At 40.0% G+C, this 23,723-nt stretch overlaps 4 protein-coding genes across 4 annotated transcripts; 2 read left to right on the forward strand and 2 right to left on the reverse strand.

Annotated features, from left to right (window-relative positions):
- Positions 1–1,000: 1,000 nt before the first annotated feature.
- LOC141347248 (caspase-3-like) lies at positions 1,001–3,933 on the reverse strand. The gene is made up of 5 exons (XM_073852253.1): positions 3,852–3,933; positions 2,844–3,184; positions 2,647–2,752; positions 1,412–1,910; positions 1,001–1,298 (listed from the first exon to the last, which is right to left on the reverse strand). Exons 2-5 carry the CDS (start codon positions 3,159–3,161, stop codon positions 1,172–1,174), a joined length of 1,050 nt encoding a protein of 349 aa, XP_073708354.1. The 5' UTR covers positions 3,162–3,184; positions 3,852–3,933; the 3' UTR covers positions 1,001–1,171.
- A 416-nt stretch (positions 3,934–4,349) lies between these two features.
- LOC141346883 (dystrotelin-like) lies at positions 4,350–5,051 on the forward strand. Its single transcript, XM_073851842.1, has 4 exons — positions 4,350–4,368; positions 4,475–4,546; positions 4,659–4,854; positions 4,937–5,051. Exons 1-4 carry the CDS (start codon positions 4,350–4,352, stop codon positions 5,049–5,051), a joined length of 402 nt encoding a protein of 133 aa, XP_073707943.1.
- A 13,517-nt stretch (positions 5,052–18,568) lies between these two features.
- On the reverse strand, positions 18,569–21,753 carry LOC141347333 (caspase-8-like). Its single transcript, XM_073852338.1, has 6 exons — positions 21,719–21,753; positions 20,722–21,053; positions 20,665–20,682; positions 20,516–20,621; positions 19,283–19,781; positions 18,569–19,168 (listed from the first exon to the last, which is right to left on the reverse strand). The coding sequence occupies exons 2-6, from the start codon at positions 21,028–21,030 to the stop codon at positions 19,042–19,044; spliced, it is 1,059 nt and encodes a 352-aa protein (XP_073708439.1). The 5' UTR covers positions 21,031–21,053; positions 21,719–21,753; the 3' UTR covers positions 18,569–19,041.
- Positions 21,754–22,196: 443 nt separating this feature from the next.
- LOC141346885 (dystrotelin-like) lies at positions 22,197–22,953 on the forward strand. The gene is made up of 4 exons (XM_073851843.1): positions 22,197–22,215; positions 22,322–22,393; positions 22,510–22,705; positions 22,788–22,953. The coding sequence occupies exons 1-4, from the start codon at positions 22,197–22,199 to the stop codon at positions 22,951–22,953; spliced, it is 453 nt and encodes a 150-aa protein (XP_073707944.1).
- Positions 22,954–23,723: the final 770 nt, after the last annotated feature.

Raw genomic sequence — 23,723 nt, forward strand, 5'->3', positions numbered from 1 at the left:
ACAAATCAAAAATTACCATATTTAATGATCATTTCATTATAAAATACCTGGATGTGTATGTAAACTGGATACAGAAAGAACATTAAAATAACAGTACAAAAATTAGTGTAATCTGCAAAATGCAGGGTTTTCTTTTATATCAAAAACCTACTTAGAAAACATCTTACAGTTTTTTTACAGACGCTAGGACACACTTCTCAATACTTAGGTCACTTTTGCAAAACTCTTCACACAGTGAGCACAACAGAAGTCTATGTGGGCTAAACTGAGGATCAATTATCATTGTTTTGGCACAAAATGCATTCAACGACTACATCATCTTCAATTCTTTTCTCACTCAGACACAACAACTGCCAAAAATCTTTGTACGTACAGGACATTTTGCACATGCTTACATACTGTTTTCAGAACTGTTAAACTTATGTTCAAAACAATAACATAATGCAAAACTGAATAAGACAGCAAAATTTTATTGAAACATATTTCAAATCTAAAAATGCAGTTTAACCAGCCCCAGCTGATTATCATTGTAGATATACATCTACACAGGTGTTACTCTTTCAATTTCATTACAAAAGGGGACAACTGCTGAATAGGTTTGTATTGTGATGTAAACATGGACATATTGACGAATTCTGCATCATGTTTAATTCATTCCAGTAACATATATTGCAGTTATAAACAATATATTTTGCAGTTATAAACAGAGATGTGTCCGTGTTTTACACAAGAAAACACTGTGTAATGCTACATGTTGTTAGTGTTTTTTAGGTCATTGTTTTGTGGGTGACAAAGTGTGTTTGTCGGCTGTCAACCTTTGCTAGTGTTCTGGAAGAAGGAGCTTATTTGAGACTAGAATAAAGTGTTTTGGTAGTTGTAGTGCATTTTGAATGTGAAATGAACTGTTTTGCCAAGCTGAAAGTCGGTTAGGAGAATTGTGTGAAGAGTTTTGCAAAAGTGACCGAAGTATTGAGAAATGTGTCCTAGCATCTGTAAAAACTGTAAATGGCTCATGATTCCCTTGAAGTAAACAATTTTGGTAAAACTTTAAGAAATCTTTAAGAACATAAACAAAGATGGGAATGTAATAGTAAAGATTCCCTTATAAACTATCCTTTAAAACCATAATGCATATCGAGCAGTGCTGAACACAGCAAGAGCTTTCAGTGGTTCACACTGGCAGAAGGACCAGCTTCATTCTCATGGCGACTTCTTGGACAGGCATCTGTTTGGACTTGATTCCCAGACGGCTAACCTCATCATTCACAGAAAGCAGGATTGTCTGGATGTCTGTCCCCCTAAAAACATTAAAATAAATAAAGAATATATATTTTTTGGATAATATAGTTCTGATTTTGTCCATGCAATGAACATAAAAATGCTGCAATAAAAAAACACATTACAAACTCACATTGGACAATGTTTCTCTAGGTTTCGGCAAAGTGATTGAATGAACCAGGAGCCTTCTTTTGAATCTCTATAAGAATAGTAACCATCAGTGGTTGACCTGGCAATAAGGAAATCCGTGTCAGATGGGATTGTGATATCAAAATCACCATCATCCACCTCCATCTCTGACTCTACATCTTCTGGACCATCCGTTTGGACTTGAACATGAGTTTGATTTTTTCCCCCACGACATGCCTGTATGAGAAACAGCTTGGGTTTGCCGGCTAACCCCTTGCAGTTAATGCCATTGAAAGGCTCCCGTATTTTATCAACAGAAACAACTGCATCATTGGTTCCATAGACTCCTTCTCCTTCGCCATGGGAGAGGATGCAGCATACAAAGCAGTCTCCATCTACTGTCTTTCCCAAGGCCTTGAGGAGATTCTTCATCTCAGTTGCGGTTTTATTTCTGTGCTCCACCACCTCAAACCCCAGCCAGCGGAAAACTTTGGCAAGATACTCTGGGGTTGAAAAGAGAGAATATGAGCAACTCCATCAATCTAGCTGTACAAATAATAATAAAATGGATGCTAAAGAAATATTTCACCCTAAAAATGTTCTCACCCTCAGGCCATCAAAGATGTAGATGAGTTTGTTTCTTAGTATTAGAAAAGATTTGGAGAAATTTAGCATTACATCACTTGCTTGCTAATGAGTGCCGTCAGAATGATAACATCAAACATCAAATATCAAACATCTGATAAAAACATCACAATAATCTACAAGTTATCCATGCAATGGTAGTCCATCAATAAATGTCTTGCCGCAGCTAAAAGCTGCATGTTTTTAAACTGTTTAAACTTTAAACCATTGCTTCCAGTTAAAATACAACACCTCTATCCATAATATTCATATAGTCACAAGCGGAATATGCACAGATCGTTTACAAGCAAAAACAGTCCAAACATGTTTATGGATTTGGCCAGAACCAATGGTTTAATGATAGATTTGTTTATTACAAACAATTTTTCACTTCACAAACCATTAACTGATGGACTGGAGTTGCTTGTGGATTATTGTGAAGTTTTTTATCAGCTGTTTGGACTTTCATTCTGACAACACCCATTCACTGGTACACAAATGTCTCCTATATCTTGGATGGCCTGAGGGTGAATTTCATTTTTAAGTGAATTATTCCATTAAAGTATCTTATGCTAAGTAACTAAATTCATCAAAAATAAAAAAATAAAAACTAACCTTGGTCCTTATCTGATCCCGTTCTTTCTTTCGAATTCTCAAAACTTACATTATTGATAATCACACAGGTACCACGTGGATTTCGTGTTATTTTGTATTGAGAGACCTGAAATGAAAGCACATATGCACATCAGTGGAACAGAATATACTTGACTGCTGCATTTAGACTACGTTAAATCTTTCAATGTGAACTTTACCACCGGCACTGGAGAGGTCATGGCTGGAGAAGCAATAACAGCATGATCCTTTAATGTTGGAAAAATGTCCAATATATCTTCCTGTCTTAAAATTTCTATAAACTGGCAACAAATTTTCTCCCCCCTATTCATGAGTTTGTCAAGTAGGTTGATGACTTTCTGCTGTCTGCTCGAAATATCTGAGAGGTTATCGTAGTCATGTGACGAAATAAGTTGAGCCTGCTGCACATACTGCAAGATGATATCCACGTTTCCAGATAAAGTATTTATGAGGAAAACTTTATTTTGGCGAATTCTGTTAGTTTCTTTTTTGTCCATGGTGCAAAATCAACTCTGAGGATCTGGAGAGAAGAAGAAGAGAGATTAGTTTATGACAGTGAGCAGAGTATCTTCAGTACAGTAAATTGTTCACATTCACTTCAAAGCAAAGATACATGCTATACTATAATATACGGAGTTACAACGCAGTCACTAAACTAATAATAGCTAACAGTACTGATATGGACTAAGTGAAACAAAAGCTCTGTTTGATACATTATTAACACTAAGTAATACAAACCAGGTAGGCGGCAGCAGCTTGTGCACGCAAGTTTGTAAGTTGTAAGGCTTGATGTTCACACAAGGATAATTTCATAGCGTTCAGGTGAGCCATATATTCACTATTGTTTTTTTTTTTTTTTTCAAATCGATTCATAGTTCGATATAGGCTACAATTTACAATTATGTGGTTATGGTCTTAATATTAAATGGACCGGTTTACAATTCTTTGAAAAGTAAATCGTTAAAGACGAAACCGGTTTGTGGAGCGTAATAGTAGAACTATTTTTCTACTTTCGTTTTCTTTTATTGCTATGAACACAAGCAAACTACCTATTTAAAGTACACTTATACCTATTTATACACATTGAAACCTATTTAATTTGGAGTTATAATAGCATAGACGCATTAAGATATGTTGTTGTTAATAAATAGTATGCTACATTTGCCATTTTAAAGTAAAACACCCACCGTCTTGTCAGATGTGCTTTTCCCTCTAAAATCGCGTGGCCGCGCCTGCATCAAAGCAGTGGTTGCCAGATATTCTAGGTTGCCAAGTCTTCTGTTGGGTTGACTGCTGTAAATAGTCAATGAAACAGTTATAACCTTTAGGAAAATATTGGAAGACAACCTTTTTGAATTCGTTTTAGTATTTTTGGCTATTTTATTTATTGCAGTTTTAAACAGTAATTGTAACAATGAAAATAAAAGACAAAATAATAATAACATAACAATACATATTAGTCATACCTGTATATATAGTCATGTAACAAATACCCAACATATTCTCCCTCATTAATACCAAGTTATGAAAAAAAGGTTTCAGAGTAGCAAAGTAATTACAATAATGCAAGATAAAATTATATTTTAGAACAAAAAAATTATAATTTATTATTTTTTTTTATTGCTTCTTTATATATATTTTTTTGTCTAGAAATAAACTCCTGGCTTATCGAGCAGTGAACTGTTATGGATTTGGATAGCATTGGTAAGACTGAAAATAATAAAAAGAAGTTGTTGTTTTTTTCAGTTAATGCAATTGCAGTTTTTTCTGGTCTTTTCATGTGTCATTTCATGTATCTATCCCATAGAAGGTCTAAACGACGTTCGTCCTGCAGTGTATCGAGCTGCTCTAAAGCTTCGCGCATTGCAAAAACTATGTCAGAGTGAGTTTTTCCATGTTTACTTTCACGTGAAGTACAGCTGGATGCATTAATATGATATTATCTCATCCACCTGCAACATCTCATAGTGCATCTGTTTCTTTTCAAACTTCAGTGCACCTGGTGTCACTGCAGGATTTGCACCCAGTTTTAAACATTTTACACAGTTCTGGGGAACCAGTTAGTCTTGCTCAAGAACATGTACAGCAGCATCTAGAAGAGCTGTTCCAGAGCATTTCACATAAACTTGATGAGGCGGTTCCTGAAGCCACAGATCAAACCACCAGGCTCCTCTTTAAACTGTTTGACAGGTGAGGGGTAACTAGATTTGGCATTATATACACTGTTTTTGTATTTAAGTAGGTGTATTTTAAACTTACTGCTTTCTTTTAGAGACCAAACTGGTGTTATTCTGCTCAGGTCAGTGGAGGCCGCGCTGATCGCCCTCTGTGGAGACACTCTCTCAGCTAAACACAGAGGTCTGTTCCACATTCAATTAATAAGCTAGCAACATGCTAATCATGCTAACAATATGTTAATCATGCTAAAAATGTGCTAGCAACATGTTAACATTTTAAAAACATGCTAACAACATGCTGCTCATGTTAAAACATGCTATCAACATGTTAATAATGTTAGAAACATGCTAACAACATGCTAATTATGCTAGAAACATGCTAAAACATGTTAGCAACATGTCTATAATGCTAGAAGCAAGCTAACAACATGCTAATCATGCCAACAATATGTTAATCATGCTAAAAATGTGCTAGCAACATGTTAACATTTTAATAACATGCTAACAACATGCTGAAACATGCTAGCAACATGTTAATAATGTTAGAAACATGCTAACAACATGCTGTTAGAAACATGCTAAAACATGTTAGTAACATGTCAATAATGCTAGAAGCAAGCTAGCAACATGCTAATCATGTCAACAACATGTTAAACATGCTAAAATGTGCTAGCAACATGTTAACATTTTAATAACATGCTAACAACATGCTACTCATGTTGAAACATGCTAACAACATGTTAATAATGTTAGAAACATGCTAACAACATGCTAATTATGCTAGAAACATGCTAAAACATGTTAGCAACATGTCTATAATGTGAGAAGCAAGCTAGCAACATGCTAATCTTGCCAACATGTTAATCATGCTAAAATGTGCTAGCAACATGTTAACATTTTAATAACATGCTAACAACATGCTACTCATGTTGAAACATGCTAGCAACATGTTAATAATGTTAGAAACATGCTAACAACATGCTAATTATGCTAAAACATGTTTGCAAATACTAATCATGTTACAAATAAGCTAGCAACATGCTAATATGTTTGAAACATGCTATCATGTTACCAACATAATCATGCTAGAAATGTGCTTACAGCTTGTTAACATTTTATTAACATGCTAACAGCATGCTAACCATGTTAAAACATGTTAGCATTAGGTTAAAATAGCTAGAAACATGCTAATAATGCTAAAGCATGTTACACATAACAACAATGCTAATCAAGCTAGTAAAATGTTAGCAATATACTAATCAGGCTAAAACATACTAGCAACATGTTAATCATGCTTAAACATGTTGAAACATGTCAGCAAAATGCTAATAATGTTATAAACAAACTAACAACATGCTACCCATGTTAAAAACATGTTATCAACAAGCTCATCATGCTAAAAACATGTTACCAACATGTTAACTATGCAAAAAACAATATCCTAATCATGATAGAAATGTGTTAGCAACAAGCTACTCAGAAACATACTTGCAACATATCAATGCTTAAAACATGCTTGCAACATGCTAGCAAACTGTTAACAATGTTAGAAACCAGCTAGCAGCAAGATAGCCATGTTAAAAACATGTTAGCAACATGCTAATCATGTTAAAACATGTCAACAACATGTTAACCATGCTAAAATCATTATAACAATATGCTAATCATGTTAGAAACATGTAGGCAACATGCTAGTCATGCTAACAACATGCCAATCATGTTAAAAACATGTTAACAACATGTTAATTGGGATAAAAACATACTAACATTAATCATGCTTAATCAATATATGCTAGCAACATGTTAACATTTTAATAATGTGTTAACAACATGCTAATAATGTAATAGCAACATGTTAATAATACTAGAAACATGCTAAAAACATAGTAATTATGCTAAAATAGGTTAACAATATGTTAATTATGCTGTAAACATTCTATCAAAATGTTAATGTTAAAACATGCTAACAACATTCTAATCATACTAAAACATGTTGGCACCATGGTTATCATGCTAGACACATGATAAAACATGTTAACAACATTCTTATCATGTTAAAAACATGCTAGCAACACATTAACAGAATGGTAGTCATGTTAAAAATGTCCTAACAATATGTTACAAACATGCTAAGTATACTAAAACATGTTAAGAGCATGCTAATAATGCTAAACATTTTTGCTAAATGCTAATAATGCTAGAAACAGGCTAACAACATACAATCCTTGCTAAAACATGTTATCAATATGTTAATAATGCTGGAAACATGCTAACAACATGCTAATTATGCTAAAACATTCTAGCAACATGTTAATGTTAAAAACATACTAGCAACATTCTAATGATGCTAAAACATGTTGGCAACATGCTAATTATGCTAGAAACAGGTTAACAACATACAATTATTGCTAAAAACATGTTAGCAACATGTAAATGCTAGACACATGCTAAAACATGTTAACAACATGCTTGTCGTGTTAGAAAGATGCTAACAACATGTTATTCATGCTAAAAAATGCTAGCAACATGTTAAAAACATGCTAAAAGCATGCTAATCATGTTAAAACATGTTTGTAACATGCTAGCAACATGCTAATCATACTAAGGACAGGCTAACAACATACAATCCTTGCTAAAACATGTTAGCAACATGTTAATGCTAGACACATGTTAAAACATGTTAACAACATGCTTGTCGTGTTAGAAAGATGCTAACAACATGATATTCATGCTAAAAAATGCTAGTAACATGTTAAAAACATGCTAAAAGCATGCTAACAGCATGCTAATCATGTTAAAACATGTTTGCAACATGCTAGCAACATGCTAATCATACTAGGGACAGGCTAACAACATACAATCCTTGCTAAAAACATGGTAGCAACATGTTAAAAACATGCTAAAAGCATGCTAATCATGTTAAAACATGTTTGCAACATGCTAATCATAGTAGGGACAAGCTAACAACATACAATCCTTGCTAAAACATGCTAGCAACATGTTAAAAGCATGCTAATCATGTTAAAACATGTTTGCAACATGCTAGCAACTTGCTAATCATACTAGGGACAGGCTAACAACATACAATCCTTGTTAAAAACATGGTAGCAACATGTTAATGCTAGACACATGTTAAAACATGTTAACAACATGCTTGTCATGTTAGAAAGATGCTAACAACATGATATTCATGCTAAAAATGTTAGCAACATGTTTGCTAAATCCAAGTTCAAGCCTGTCAGGGTAATGAGGCCCAGCAAGGTGTATGGATGGCAGATGGACAGGAGAACACTACAGAGGAAAGAACATTTGAGGAGGATTCTCATAATGCAACATCGCACAGTGTCCCTATAGAGGCTGATTTTCTCATTGGAATAGCAACGGTTGAGTATCACCAAGCTTTCCGCCACAAAACAGATGGGTCTATCTTTATTCAGGAGCTCTGCAACCAGCTGGAAAGTGGCTGTCCAAGGTGAGTTGTGGTCTTGATTTTGAGAAGGTTTAGATTTTGAAGCTTATGTTAGAATTAAAGAACCTATTTGTCATTGATTGTCAAACAAAAGTAAAAAAATAATATTATGCTGAACATTTACTCATACGCAGACCATTCAAAATGTAGATGAGCATGCATGTTTAATTTAGCATTACATCACTTGCTCACCAGTGTAATGAAATGGGTGCCATCAAAATGAGAGTCCAAACAGCTGATAAAACCACCAAAATAATCCACAAGTAATCCACACAACTCCAGTCCATACATTAATGTTGTGTGCTGCATGTTTGTAATAAATAAATCCATCATTAAGGTGTTTTAACTTTAAACCATCTAAACTCATCGCAAGTTAATAAACTTGATTCGTGATTACTTGTAGATTATTGTGATGTTTGAATCACCTGTTTGAACTCTAATTTTGATGGCACCTATTCACTGCACTGAGCAAGTGATTTAACACTAATGCATTAATGTTTCACAAACAACATCGAAGCACAACCAACTAATATGTCTTACTTGAAACCTTTTGTTTTGGCAGGAAAGAAGACATACACTCCATTTTGACAAAGGTGAATAGTATAGTGAGCTCTAAAAATCCTTCAGGGTCGCAAGCAGATGCCTGAGGTGCGGTACACTCTAACCAAAGCACTGGTCCTGCCCATGAAGTAAGGCTTCTAATTGGCTGCGGCATCACCATCTGACATCCATCCATCAATCCCTGCCTTCCTTGTGGGAAAAGTGTTTTTTGTAATGCATATAGATTTTTAATCCTTAAAAGTAGAGTATGAACTATTGACAGCTACCGATTGTAAATTGGTACTACAGTCTAAATTTAAAATATTGGACAAAGTAGTTTCTTCTGCCACCTCCTCAAACTCAATGCTCACACATGTTGCCAGATTGAGGACATGCAACAGGAATGAGCTGACAATCCTAAATATCTGCAAACATATTACAGTATTTTTATACTTTAGTACAGTCATACAGCACCTTTTAGGGGGAAATCAGTGCCTATTTTTCATCAGTTGTTATGATTCTTTGGCATCTTCATGAAATGTCTGTAACATACTTTGGTTAAAATTCCTCAGTGGTCATGTAAAACAACACCCTTTTTACCTTGTCAAAAATGTTCTTATATGTATTATTTTATTTTTAGGGACCTATTTATGATATGGGAAATGTTTTTAACATTGTCAGCATTAAAAGAGTATAATTGCTGCTTTATGCAGTGCAAAGTTTGTAATGAAAATAAAAATACATTTTCGTCAGTTATTTTACCTACGGATCGCTGCATTTCTTACAGATTTCTGCTCATTCGAAATCAGATACCATTACATTTGTTTTAATGCATTATTGACAGAGCGATTGCGTGTGAATAAGCGCTGTACCTGATGCTTTCACCTGAAAATATTCAGTATCTAGAATGAACAAACTAATTCCTTGTGAACGTCTCGGGTTACGTATGTAACCCTGGTTCCCTGAGGGAACTAGACACTGCGTCATCAACGCTTTGGGGAATGCCATTGGCGAACCCGCCTCTGAATCAGTCTGTAGCCAATAGAACGACGGGAGTGACGTCACCGACGCGGTGACGTCAGCGACCAGGAAGTATATAAGCACGTGCGTTTCAAACCGGCTTCAGCTTCCAGGAATGAAGCGATGCACGGCAGGAATGCGGGAATTATGGTCAGAGACGCAGTGTCTCGTTCCCTCAGGGAACCAGGGTTACATACGTAACCCGAGACGTTCCCTTCCGGGAACTCAACACTGCGTCATCAACGCTTTGGGGAACGATATACCAACTACCCATAATTCCAAGTTCCTACCCAGTGGTGTTTGTCTGGGAAAGGAAAAGGAAAGCGTTGCTTCTGGTGGATCAGGCCAGGAAGAGCTCTCTGCCTGGGGTTACCAGGGCGAGAGAGAATATCCCTCTGTCTGGGGGACCAGCCCAGAGCGAGAGGGCAGTGCCAGAGATACTTACCTGTGGGGCACTGATGGTTCTCCGCCTGGGAAACTGCCAGGACGCGAGAAGTATTACACCTCTGTCCGGAATAATGCCAGAGCAAGAGGGAGATGGTATATACCTCGGCCCTCGGGCTCACGAGAAAGGAAGAGCTCCGCCTGGGAAACTGCCAGGACGCGAGCGGAATCACATCTCTGCCTGGGACGCGCCCAGCGAAGAGGAAGAATGTTGTGTACCTCGGCCCTCAGGCACACGAGGAAATAGTCCAAACTCCGTCTGGGGAACAGCCAGCACGAGAGGGACTGGATTGGCTCCGCCTGGAAAATGCCAGGACGCGAGTGGGATTACATCTCTGCCTGGGAAACTCCCAGTGAAGAGGGATCTGATCCGCCTCGGCCCTCGGGCACACGAGGAAAAAGAGTCCACCTCTGTCTGGGGACCAGCCAGACGTAGAGGGACAAGAGGTGTCTGGGGGTACCAGAACACCAGGTTGCTTCGCCTGGGAAACTGCCAGGACGCAAGCGGTATTACATCTCTGCCTGGGACGTACCCAGCGAAGAGGGATAAACCTCGGCCCTCGGGCTCACGAGATTTTGGTCATATGCCCCAGTCTGGTCACCAGCCAGAGAGGGGGTTCTCCTCGGCCCTCGAGCGCACGAGGAGAAAGGTGGTCCTTTGTCGGGGCGTACCCGGATCAAGAGGGACTCAAGTAGTGCCTGGAAACTTCTGGCCAGGATACCGGGATGGCTCTGCCTGGAAACTGCCAGGACGCGAGTGGAATTACATCTCTGCCTGGGATGCGCCCAGCGAAGAGGGATATGTAAGGCACCTCAGCCCTTGGGCACACGAGGTGAAGGCCTCTATCTGGTGACCAGCCAGACTAAGAGGAAGGAGTCGTCCTCGGCCCTTGGGCACACGAGGAGACAATAGTCCTTTGTCGGGGCGCACCCGGACAAGAGGGACACAAATAGTGCCTGGAAGCTCTGGCCAGGACACTGAAAGGGGCTCCGCCTGGAAAACTGCCAGGACGCGAGCGAAATTACATCTCTGCCTGGGGAGCACCCAACGGAGAGGGAACATCTACCTCGGCCCTCAGGCTCACGAGGTATATCTTCTGTCAGCTTAGGACAGAGGAGCCTGGAGTGGCTCGTAGGTCTAGCTCGTAGAACCTAACGAAGGACAAAGGTGTAGACCAACCCGCCGCACTGCAGATGTCCTGAATAGGGACACCTGCCATCAGAGCTTTCGAGGCTGCCATGCCTCGGGTAGAGTGAGCCTTGACGCCCATCGGTGATGGGAGGCCAGAGGACTCATAGGCAGTAGTTATGGCATCCACGATCCATCTACTGATAGTCGGTTTCGTTGCAGGGAGCCCTCTCTTAGGGGGACCGTAGCAGACCAACAGTTGCTCTGACTTCCGCCACAGGGCAGCTCTGTGGACGTATGTGTCCAGTGCTCGCACTGGGCACATACAGTTATACTTCCGATGGTCGCTCTCCACGAATGGAGGAGGGTAAAAGGCCTGCAGGGTGACTGGCTGTGGTACCTTCGGTACGTACCCGGGTCTAGGGTAGAGAAATGCTTTGGCCAACCCAGGCGCAAAGTCAATATATGAAGGGGCCACTGAAAGGGCCTGAAGTTCTCCTACTCTCCTCAGAGAAGTAAGAGCCAACAGCAGCGCTGTCTTAATGGTAAGGAAGCGATCTGAAATCTCCTCTAAGGGCTCGAAAGGAGGCCTACAGAGGGCTTCAAGTACCACAGCAAGATCCCACGTGGGGATTTTAGGGTTCACCCGAGGCCTCAACCTGAGTGCACCGCGAAGGAACACTTTGTAAAAGTTCAGGGTGAGAGTGCTAGGCCGAAAGGAAGAACTCTGTATTGGTAAGCTTTGCCCCTGAAAGCGAACCTGAGAAACTTCCTGTGCTGAGGAAGGATGGAGACGTGAAAGTACGCATCTTTGAGATCTATCGTGACAAACCAGTCCTCGGACCTGATTTGAGACACGACCTGCTTGACAGTTAACATACTGAACTTCAGTTTTCTGACTGAGCGGTTCAGTTGTCTGAGATCTAAGATGGGCCGCAGCCCTCCATCCTTCTTGGGAACAATGAAGTACCGGCTGTAGAACCCGGATTCTCTGTGCTGAGGAGGGACCACCTCGATGGCCTCCTTCCTCAGAAGAGAATCTACTTCTTGTTCCATTACCAGAACCTGCTCGGGGCCTACCACAGTAGGAAACACTCCGTTGAAAGGCGGCGCCGGAGTGCCAAACTGGATTTGATATCCTCTTTCTACAGTACGCAGGACCCATGGAGACACATTCGGCAGTAGTTTCCACGCTGCCAGAAAGTGTACTAAGGGAACCAGCCTCTCGAGGCTGGTTTCTGGTAAACTTTGAGGAATTAATTCGGTGGCCTGTAACAGCTGACTGGCAGGCGACACCTGAATTAACTGCTCTGAGGACCCCCGTGGGGGTGACAAACTTACTGGGTCCGCTACGTTGCCGGGCGGGACCACCAGCAGAGGTTTGCGGGAGACTGTCGCGCCCTGAAGCACTGGCAGGGTTAGCTGACTGGTCTTCTGAGGGCCCCGAGGAGAAACGGGCACCATATAATGTGGTGAACCCCATTTTTCCCCGAGAGGGGCTGCCCTCAACGGCCCTGAGCCACAGCAGTCAGGGCCGTTTAGCCGAGGACCTCTTTGACTGAAGCACGACCCTCAGGTCGGGCCTAGCCTTAGAAGCCCCCGACTTGGAGCGCTGCTTACCCCGCCCCCTTGATCTGTCAGGAGGGGTGCGGGTAGCAACGCTCACTTTTTGCGCCTCGCGGCGTGAGGAGCTGGTACGCGGCTGGGGCTGCTCCCGTCCAGCAGCCCCAGAGGAAAAGACACGGCGAGGGAGGTATTGCTGAAAAGCTGCCGCTTGTCTGCGGGCCTCCTGGTACCTGCTGACGACCGCATCAACCGAGTCGCCAAACAGACCAGGAGGCTGAATTGGGGCGTCCAGCAGGAGGGCCCTGTCCTTCTCTTTCATGTCGGACAGGGACAACCACAAGTGCCTCTCCGCGACCACAAGGGCTGCCATAGACCGCCCAATGGCACGGGCGGTCTCCTTAGTGGCGCGGAGAGCAAGATCTGCTGTACGCCTCATTTCAGATACATTCACCTCCCTGCCTTCGTCTAAGTCCTTTAGCAGGTCGGCTTGGTATGCTTGCAACACTGACATAGTGTGCAGACATGACCCAGCCTGACCTGCTTCCGCGTACCCCTTGCCCACCAAGCTAGAAGTTAGTTTAAGTGGCTTGGTGGGCAAGGTCGGAGCCTTCAGAGATGATGCCGCTGCAGGAGACAGATAGCTCGCAAGCATCTGTTCAACTGCCGGCATCATCTTGTACCCGTGCTCCTCGACCCCTCCCACGTTACCGTAGTAACCGGAGGAGGGGTGAAAACACGGGCCGAGAATGGTTTTTCCCATGATCTCGACAGCTCACTGTGGAGATCAGGGAAAAATGGAAGGCTCCGCCCTGGAGGTGGCTTGCGTGTCCGCAGAAAGTGCTCATCTAATTTACTTTCTAGCGGCTCATGTGGTTGCTCGGCGGGCCAGCTGATGTTAAGCCTGGCCACCGCACGAGTTACCACCTCCAGGAGCTCCTCAAACTGGGGGGATTTCACAGGCGGTTGTGCTTGGAGATCGACACTCTCTACATCAACCTCCTCGGAGGAAGATAACAGGAGTGCCGATGCCTCCTCCCGGGGGAAAGAAACCGCAGTGCGGGCTTCCGCATCCAGGAGGAGGTCAACCGATCCGCTAGGTGAGGAGGGAGATAGGGGATCACCCGTCTCCATTCCCTCTAGCAGATCGAGCTGCGAACCCCACGAGTGCAGCTGCTACTCCGCCTCGGCGGAAGCGGGGCCAGACCCGCGAGGAACGCTGGTGAAGGCTCCCTCCTCGAAGAGAGCCCTCCGGGAACGAAGCACCCGCAGTGGAAGACGCTCACACTGCGGACAGCCAGCCCCCTCAAGGGCTGACTGAGCATGCTCCGCTCCCAAGCAGAACACACACATCCTGTGTGTGTCCCCACCAACGATTAATCGCTGGCAGGGAGGAACACACATTCTGTGTGACTGCTGAACCGCCTTTACAAAGTCAAACTTTCTACCCCTTTTGGCTGACATTGCTCAAATAAAAGCTGTGCAAACTGGCACAAAAAACAGCAATGAGAGACCAGACAAACAGACCAACATAGAGCGCTTCGCTGAATGACAAAAGCTGAAGCTGGTTTGAAACGCACGTGCTTATATACTTCCTGGTCGCTGACGTCACCGCGCCGGTGACGTCACTCCCGTCGTTCTATTGGCTGCAGACTGATTCAGAGGCAGGTTCGCCAATGGCATTCCCCAAAGCGTTGATGACGCAGTGTTGAGTTCCCGGAAGGGAACTATAATTTACTGCTCATGTCCTTTGCCGTCATCATAGCCTTCACATTTTTTCTGATTTGAGTGATCCATCTCTATCAAGCTAGCTAAATATGTTTAACATGTGAATTCTTCCTAAATATGCAGTTATATTACGGACCGTTGGCATGAATTGTACTCATGATGGAGTGGTGGTGGAGCGCTCTTGGAGCGAGTGAAAACCACGACACTCCGACTTTTCAAAAATCCGCTCCTCCCTCCATTCAAAATCACACCGCTCCACTCCACGCTCCGCTCCCACTCCGTTCCACTCACATACTCTGGTCTCAACTGATTTAGGATTCTCTTTGATTAAACAGATTTCAGCTTGATTTGGAACAAATGTTTGTGTATATTTAAGAACATTTCCATTAAAGCTCTGGGGTTTGTAGCATAATAAAAGAAGAAGGAAGGAAGTTTCTTACTCTTCGAAACCATCTGTTTGCTGTAATCTCACTGTTTTATACAAGGAAAATCCAGGAACAAAATAACAGAAACTGAACTAAGCAAACCAGCATAACAAGCTAGGAAGGACAGGACTAGATCAAGAGCACATGAAGCACTAAGGTTATATGTACAAACAGAGCTAATAGACTAACAAGAAAACAAGAAATGCCTAGATGACAATCAAGGAACTGAAAGATGAGGAAAACTAGAGAAAAAAAAACTACAAACAGAACAGGAAACAGGAACACAACAAAAATACAAAGCAAGAGTCCAAACAGACACAAGATATGTAATAGTTTTCAAGTTCAGACTTATTTGAGGTTCATAAACCTTTTGACCAGTCGATCAATTTACACTTTGAGTGAAGTTAACTGTGGCAAATTCAGTTGAATGGGTATGATTTGGAAGGCAAAGGCACATGTTTTAATAAAAGGTCTAATGGTGCGTTCACACCGCACACTTTGTCTGCGTCAGGCAACGCTCCTAACGCATCTAGTTTGACGCATGTACGTTGAAGATTGCAACGCTTGCTTTTTGGTGCGTTCACACCGCACACGTCCGGCAACGCATGTGCGTTGAGCAAAAAAGATCACGTGGTAGGGGCTTCCTCGCTGGACTTTCTGAACTATGGCGGATCGTATCAAGAGAGTGGCTTGGCTTTATTTATTAAATAGACATTCCTGTCTTTATACAAAAACGAGGACGGATCATACAGTTCTCTGCGATTGCAGACGGCTACAATAAGCTTGTCTTCCATTGTTGAAAACGATATTTTTTTCTGCTCCCGCTTCATTCAAGATACGTGTGATGACGTCGCTACAGTGAGACGCTCTGATTGGTTGACGCACTGCGTCAAGTGCGTTAAGTCCGTCAAAAGTTCAACTAGCTGAACTTCTGCGTTGCTTGCGTTGGCTGCGTTGACGCTTGAAACGCAGGTAACGCTTGAAAAGTCGACGGATCCAACGGACCCAACGCAACGCAGAGCCCCTGACGGACCGCTGACGGACTCAACCATTGACTTTACATGTAATCTTGCCGCAACTGACGCATGACGGTTGGGGCGGTGTGAACGCACCATAACAGCTGAAAATGCATATCAGAGCAAAAACTCTGAGGTAAAAAAAAAAAACAGCTTGTAGAGCTCAGAGACTAGATTGCATTAAGCCACACATCTGGGGAAGAATTCAGGAAAAAAAATCACAAAGGCATGTAGTCTCTGTTACCCTTAACAGAAATGGTTTGAAACAACCAGGACTCTTCCTGAGCTGGCCTCCAGGCCAAACTGAGCAATTGATGAAGAACCCGATGGTCACTCTTGTTGAGCTCCATGATCATATATGCAGATGGGAGAAACTTACAGAGGGCAAACATCACTGCAACACCACCGATCTGGGCTTTATGTTGGTGTGGCAAGACTCAATCCTCTCCTCAGTGAAATTTGCGGGGGAAAAAAAGCACCTAAAGGACCCTCAGACTGTGAGAAACAACATTCTGTGGTCTGATGAACCTCAATTCTAAGCAGCATGTTTAAAAAAAACCAGGCACTGCTCATGACCTGCACAGTACCATCCCAAAAGTAAAGGGTTCTGGTAACAGCCTCATAAAAACCCAATCCAGAGCATTGAGAACCTCAGACTAGGCAGAGGGTTCACCTTCCAATAGGACAATGTTCCTAAGCATTCGGCAAGAGTGGCCTATAGACAACTTTGTGAATGCCACAGCCTGGGCTTGAACTCAATCAAACATTTCTGGAGAAACCTGAAAAGGTCTGCCAGACCCCATCCGAGCTGACAGAGCTTGAGAGGTGAAGATGTGAGGAACAGAATGGCAGATAATTGCTAGAGGTTGATGTGAAAATCTTGTTGCATCATTCCCTAAAAGACTTGAGGCTGTAAAGGTGCTTCAGCTAAGTCAAGTCAATTCGAGCTTTATTGTCATTCTGCTACATGTGTGGACATACAGTGGAACGAAATGTTGTGCTTTGCAGGACCACGGTGCTACATAAATAAACAAATATAACCTCCAACACAAGACATAAGAGCAATTGTTTAATCCTATACATAGCTAATTTACTGAAACGGTAATCTAACTATACATATACTATAAATAGCTAACTATACAAATAACTTGAGACAGACTATACAAGTTCTTTACATAATGCTATACAATATTGTGCAAGATATTGTGCAAAAGAGGTATTAAAGTTAAAGAAACGAGTAGTGCAATATGGCTTGTGGTGCATTCACAAGTAAACATTTGGGTTATCTTGTTGAGTCTTTGTAACTTGGAGTGTTTGTAAGAAAGTGTCTGGTGCATATAGAAGGAAAAAGTGTGTTTTTCACAGTGTTTTTAAGTACTGAGTTAAGGGTACGAATACTTATGCAATGTACTGTACTTATTTCAGTTTTTATTTTTAATTTTTTTTTTCAAGTTGTGACAATTCTGTTTTTGGTTTGTCATTATGGTGCATGGAGTGTAGATTGATGTGAGGAAAAATAAATTTACTGGATTATCAGTATGGTAAAAATATGTGTTTATGTTACAATTAGCATATAATTCCAGTGCATGTTAGGAAGCAGATAACTGTATCATGTGAATCAAGATAGGAGAAAACCAACAGGCTTTGTGTCTTTGATAAAGCACCAAAACAATCTCACACTATGTGACAAAAATGGTAATTTAAATGTTTTTAATTTTATTGATGGTTATGACAAATCAAAAATTACCATATTTAAAGATCATTTCATTATAAAATACCTGGATGTGTATGTAAACTGGATACAGAAAGAACATTAAAATAACAGTACAAAAATTAGTGTAATCTGCAAAATGCAGGATTTTCTTTTATATCAAAAACCTACTTAGAAAACATCTTACAGTTTTTTACAGACGCTAGGACACACTTCTCAATACTTAGGTCACTTTTGCAAAACACTTCACACAGTGAGCACAACAGAAGTCTATGTGGGCTAAACTGAGGATCAATTATCATTGTTTTGGCACAAAATGCATTCAACGACTACATCATCTTCAATTCTTTTCTCACTCAGACACAACAACTGCCAAAAATCTTTGTACGTACAGGACATTTTGCACGTGCTTACATACTGTTTTCAAAACTGTTAAACTTATGTTCAAAACAATAACATAATGCAAAACTGAATAAGACAGCAAAATTTTATTGAAACATATTTCAAATCTAAAAATGCAGTTTAACCAGCCCCAGCTGATTATCATTGTAGATATACATCTACACAGGTGTTACTCTTTCAATTTCATTACAAAAGGGGACAACTGCTGAATAGGTTTGTATTGTGATGTAAACATGGACATATTGACGAATTCTGCATCATGTGATTAATTCCAGTAACATATATTGCAGTTATAAACAATATATTTTGCAGTTATAAACAGAGATGTGTCCGTGTTTTACACAAGAAAACAATGTGTAATGCTACATGTTGTTAGTGTTTTTTAGGTCATTGTTTTGTGGGTGACAAAGTGTGTTTGTCGGCTGTCAACCTTTGCTAGTGTTCTGGAAGAAGGAGTTTATTTGAGTTTATTGTTTATTTTGAACTGTTTTGCCAAGCTGAAAGTCGGTTAGGAGAATTGTGTGAAGAGTTTTGCAAAAGTGACCTAAGTATTGAGAAATGTGTCCTAGCGTCTGTAAAAACTGTAAATGGCTCATGATTCCCTTGAAGTAAACAATTTTGGTAAAACTTTAAGAAATCTTTAAGAACATAAACAAAGATGGGAATGTAATAGTAAAGATTCCCTTATAAACTATCCTTTAAAACCATAATGCATATCGAGCAGTGCTGAACACAGCAAGAGCTTTCAGTGGTTCACACTGGCAGAAGGACCAGCTTCATTCTCATGGCGACTTCTTGGACAGGCATCTGTTTGGACTTGATTCCCAGACGGCTAACCTCATCATTCACAGAAAGCAGGATTGTCTGGATGTCTGTCCCCCTAAAAACATACAAATAAATAAAGAATATATATTTTTGGGATAATATAGTTCTGATTTTGTCCATGCAATGAACATAAAAATGCTGCAATAAAAAAAACACATTACAAACTCACATTGGACAATGTTTCTCTAGGTTTCGGCAAAGTGATTGAATAAACCAGGAGCCTTCTTTTGAATCTCTATAAGAATAGTAACCATCAGTGGTTGACCTGGCAATAAGGAAATCCGTGTCGGATGGGATTGTGATATCAAAATCACCACCATCCACCTCCATCTCTGACTCTTCATCTTCTGGACCATCCGTTTGGACTTGAACACGTTTTTGATTTTTTCCCCCACGACATGCCTGTATGAGAAACAGCTTGGGTTTGCCGGCTAACCCCTTGCAGTTAATGCCAGTGAAAGGGTCCCGTATTTGATCAACAGAAACAACTGCATCATCGGTTCCATGGACTCCTTCTCCTTCGCCATGGGAGAGGATGCAGCATACAAAGCAGTCTCCATCTACTGTCTCTCCCAAGTTCTCTAGGAGATTCTTCATCTCAGCTGCGGTTTTATTTCTGTGCTCCACCACCTCAAACCCCAGCCAGCGGAAAACTTTGGCAAGATACTCTGGGGTTGAAAAGAGAGAATATGAGCAACTCCATCAATCTAGCTGTACAAATAATAATAAAATGGATGCTAAAGGAATATTTCACCCTAAAAATGTTCTCACCCTCAGGCCATCAAAGATGTAGATGAGTTTGTTTCTTAGTATTACAAAGATTTGGAGAAATTTAGCATTACATCACTTGCTTGCTAATGAGTGCCGTCAGAATGATAACATCAAACATCAAATATCAAACATCTGATAAAAACATCACAATAATCTACAAGTTATCCATGCAATGGCAGTCCATCAATAAATGTCTTGCCGCAGCTAAAAGCTGCTTGTTTTTAAACTGTTTAAACTTTAAACCATTGCTTCCAGTTAAAATACAACACCTCTATCCATAATAGTCATATAGTCACAAGCGAAATATGCACAGATCGTTTACAAGCAAAAACAGTCCAAACATGTTTATGGATTTGGCCAGAACCAATGGTTTAATGATAGATTTGTTTATTACAAACAATTTTTCACTTCACAAACCATTAACTGATGGACTGGAGTTGCTTGTGGATTATTGTGAAGTTTTTTATCAGCTGTTTGGACTTTCATTCTGACAACACCCATTCACTGGTACACAAATGTCTCCTATATCTTGGATGGCCTGAGGGTGAATTTCATTTTTAAGTGAATTATTCCATTAAAGTATCTTATGCTAAGTAACTAAATTCATCAAAAATAAAAAATACAAACTAACCTTGGTCCTTATCTGATCCCGTTCTTTCTTTCGAATTCTTAAAACTTACATTATTGATAATCACACAGGTACCACGTGGATTTCGTGTTATTTTGTATTGAGAGACCTGAAATGAAAGCACATATGCACATCAGTGGAACAGAATATACTTGACTGCTGCATTTAGACTACGTTGAATCTTTCAATGTGAACTTTACCACCGGCACTGGAGAGGTCATGGCTGGAGAAGCAATAACAGCATGATCCTTTAATGTTGGAAAAATGTCCAATATATCTTCCTGTCTTAAAATTTCTATAAACTGGCAACAAATTTTCTCCCCCCTATTCATGAGTTTGTCAAGTAGGTAGATGACTTTCTGCTGTCTGCTCGAAATATCTGAGAGGTTATTGTAGTCATGTGACGAAATAAGTTGAGCCTGCTGCACATACTGCAAGATGATATCCACGTTTCCAGATAAAGTATTTATGAGGAAAACTTTATTTTGGCGAATTCTGTTAGTTTCTTTTTTATCCATGGTGCAAAATCAACTCTGAGGACCTGGAGAGAAGAAGAAGAGAGATTAGTTTATGACAGTGAGCAGAGTATCTTCAGTACAGTAAATTGTTCACATTCACTTCAAAGCAAAGATACATGCATGCTATACTATAATATACGGAGTTACAACGCAGTCACTAAACTAATAATAGCTAACAGTACTGATGGACTAAGTGAAACAAAAGCTCTGTTTATACATTATTAACACTAAGTAATACAAACCAGGTAGGCGGCAGCAGCTTGTGCACGCAAGTTTGTAAGTTGTAAGGCTTGATGTTCACACAAGGAAAATTTCATAGCGTTCAGGTGAGCCATATATTCACTATTGTTTTTTTTCTTTTCAAATCGATTCATAGTTCGATATAGGCTACAATTTACAATTATGTGGTTATGGTCTTAATATTAAATGGACCGGTTTACAATTCTTTGAAAAGTAAATCGTTAAAGACGAAACCGGTTTGTGGAGCGTAATAGTAGAACTATTTTTCTACTTTCGTTTTCTTTTATTGCTATGAACACAAGCAAACTACCTATTTAAAGTACACTTATACCTATTTATACACATTGAAACCTATTTAATTTGGAGTTATAATAGCATAGACGCATTAAGATATGTTGTTGTTAATAAATAGTATGCTACATTTGCCATTTTAAAGTAAAACACCCACCGTCTTGTCAGATGTGCTTTTCCCTCTAAAATCGCGTGGCCGTGCCTGCATCAAAGCAGTGGTTGCCAGATATTCTAGGTTGCCAAGTCTTCTGTTGGGTCGACTGCTGTAAATATTCAATGAAACAGTTACAACCTTTAGGAAAATATTGGAAGACAACCTTTTTGAATTCGTTTTAGTATTTTTGGCAATTTTATTTATTGCAGTTTTAAACAGTAATTGTAACAATGAAAATAAAAGACGAAATAATAATAACATAACAATACATATTAGTCATAACAAATACCCAACATATTCTCCCTCATTAATACCAAGTTATGAAAAAAAGGTTTCAGAGTAGCAAAGTAATTACAATAATGCAAGATAAAATTATATTTTAGAACAAAAAAATTATAATTTATTTTATTTTTTTATTGCTTCTTTATATATATTTTTTTGTCTAGAAATAAACTCCTGGCTTATCGAGCAGTGAACTGTTATGGATTTGGATAGCATTGGTAAGACTGAAAATAATAAAAAGAAGTTGTTGTTTTTTTCAGTTAATGCAATTGCAGTTTTTTCTGGTCTTTTCATGTGTCATTTCATGTATCTATCCCATAGAAGGTCTAAACGACGTTCGTCCTGCAGTGTATCGAGCTGCTCTAAAGCTTCGCGCATTGCAAAAACTATGTCAGAGTGAGTTTTTCCATGTTTACTTTCACGTGAAGTACAGCTGGATGCATTAATATGATATTATCTCATCCACCTGCAACATATATCTCATAGTGCATCTGTTTCTTTTCAAACTTCAGTGCACCTGGTGTCACTGCAGGATTTGCACCCAGTTTTAAACATTTTACACAGTTCTGGGGAACCAGTTAGTCTTGCTCAAGAACATGTACAGCAGCATCTAGCAGAGCTGTTCCAGAGCATTTCACATAAACTTGATGAGGCGGTTCCTGAAGCCACAGATCAAACCACCAGGCTCCTCTTTAAACTGTTTGACAGGTGAGGGGTAACTAGATTTGGCATTATATACACTGTTTTTGTATTTAAGTAGGTGTATTTTAAACTTACTGCTTTCTTTTAGAGACCAAACTGGTGTTATTCTGCTCAGGTCAGTGGAGGCCGCGCTGATCGCCCTCTGTGGAGACACTCTCTCAGCTAAACACAGAGGTCTGTTCCACATTCAATTAATAAGCTATCAACATGCTAATCATGCTAACAATATGTTAATCATGCTAAAAATGTGCTAGCAACATGTTAACATTTTAAAAACATGCTAACAACATGCTGCTCATGTTAAAACATGCTAGCAACATGTTAATAATGTTAGAAACATGCTAACAACATGCTAATTATGCTAGAAACATGCTAAAACATGTTAGCAACATGTCTATAATGCTAGAAGCAAGCTAGCAACATGCTAATCATGCCAACAATATGTTAATCATGTTAAAAATGTGCTAGCAACATGTTAACATTTTAATAACATGCTAACAACATGCTGAAACATGCTAGCAACATGTTAATAATGTTAGAAACATGCTAACAACATGCTGTTAGAAACATGCTAAAACATGTTAGCAACATGTCAATAATTCTAGAAGCAAGCTAGCAACATGCTAATCATGTCAACAACATGTTAATCATGCTAAAATGTGCTAGCAACATGTTAACATTTTAATAACATGCTAACAACATGCTACTCATGTTGAAACATGCTAACAACATGTTAATAATGTTAGAAACATGCTAACAACATGCTGCTCATGTTAAAACATGCTAGCAACATGTTAATAATCTTAGAAACATGCTAACAACATGCTAATTATGCTAGAAACATGCTAAAACATGTTAGCAACATGTTTATAATGCTAGAAGCAAGCTAGCAACATGCTAATTATGCCAACAATATGTTAATCATGCTAAAAATGTGCTAGCAATATGTTAACATTTTAATAACATGCTAACAACATGCTGAAACATGCTAGCAACATGTTAATAATGTTAGAAACATGCTAAC

The sequence above is a fragment of the Garra rufa genome, chromosome 12 (assembly GCF_049309525.1).
Source record: "Garra rufa chromosome 12, GarRuf1.0, whole genome shotgun sequence".
NCBI classification, from domain to species: domain Eukaryota; kingdom Metazoa; phylum Chordata; class Actinopteri; order Cypriniformes; family Cyprinidae; genus Garra; species Garra rufa.

Coding starts and splice junctions, on each gene's coding strand:
- LOC141347248 (XM_073852253.1), bottom strand. CDS start 3,161: ATGGACAAAAAAGAAACTAACAGAATTCGCCAAAATAAAGTTTTCCTC. Junction 1,911..2,646: donor GGGATCAGATAAGGACCAAG/GTTAGTTTTTAT, acceptor TTTCAACCCCAG/AGTATCTTGCCAAAGTTTTC. Junction 1,299..1,411: donor CTAGAGAAACATTGTCCAAT/GTGAGTTTGTAA, acceptor TAATGTTTTTAG/GGGGACAGACATCCAGACAA.
- LOC141346883 (XM_073851842.1), top strand. Junction 4,547..4,658: donor ATTGCAAAAACTATGTCAGA/GTGAGTTTTTCC, acceptor TTCAAACTTCAG/TGCACCTGGTGTCACTGCAG. Junction 4,855..4,936: donor CTCTTTAAACTGTTTGACAG/GTGAGGGGTAAC, acceptor GCTTTCTTTTAG/AGACCAAACTGGTGTTATTC.
- LOC141347333 (XM_073852338.1), bottom strand. CDS start 21,030: ATGGATAAAAAAGAAACTAACAGAATTCGCCAAAATAAAGTTTTCCTC. Junction 19,782..20,515: donor GGGATCAGATAAGGACCAAG/GTTAGTTTGTAT, acceptor TTTCAACCCCAG/AGTATCTTGCCAAAGTTTTC. Junction 19,169..19,282: donor CTAGAGAAACATTGTCCAAT/GTGAGTTTGTAA, acceptor GTATGTTTTTAG/GGGGACAGACATCCAGACAA.
- LOC141346885 (XM_073851843.1), top strand. Junction 22,394..22,509: donor ATTGCAAAAACTATGTCAGA/GTGAGTTTTTCC, acceptor TTCAAACTTCAG/TGCACCTGGTGTCACTGCAG. Junction 22,706..22,787: donor CTCTTTAAACTGTTTGACAG/GTGAGGGGTAAC, acceptor GCTTTCTTTTAG/AGACCAAACTGGTGTTATTC.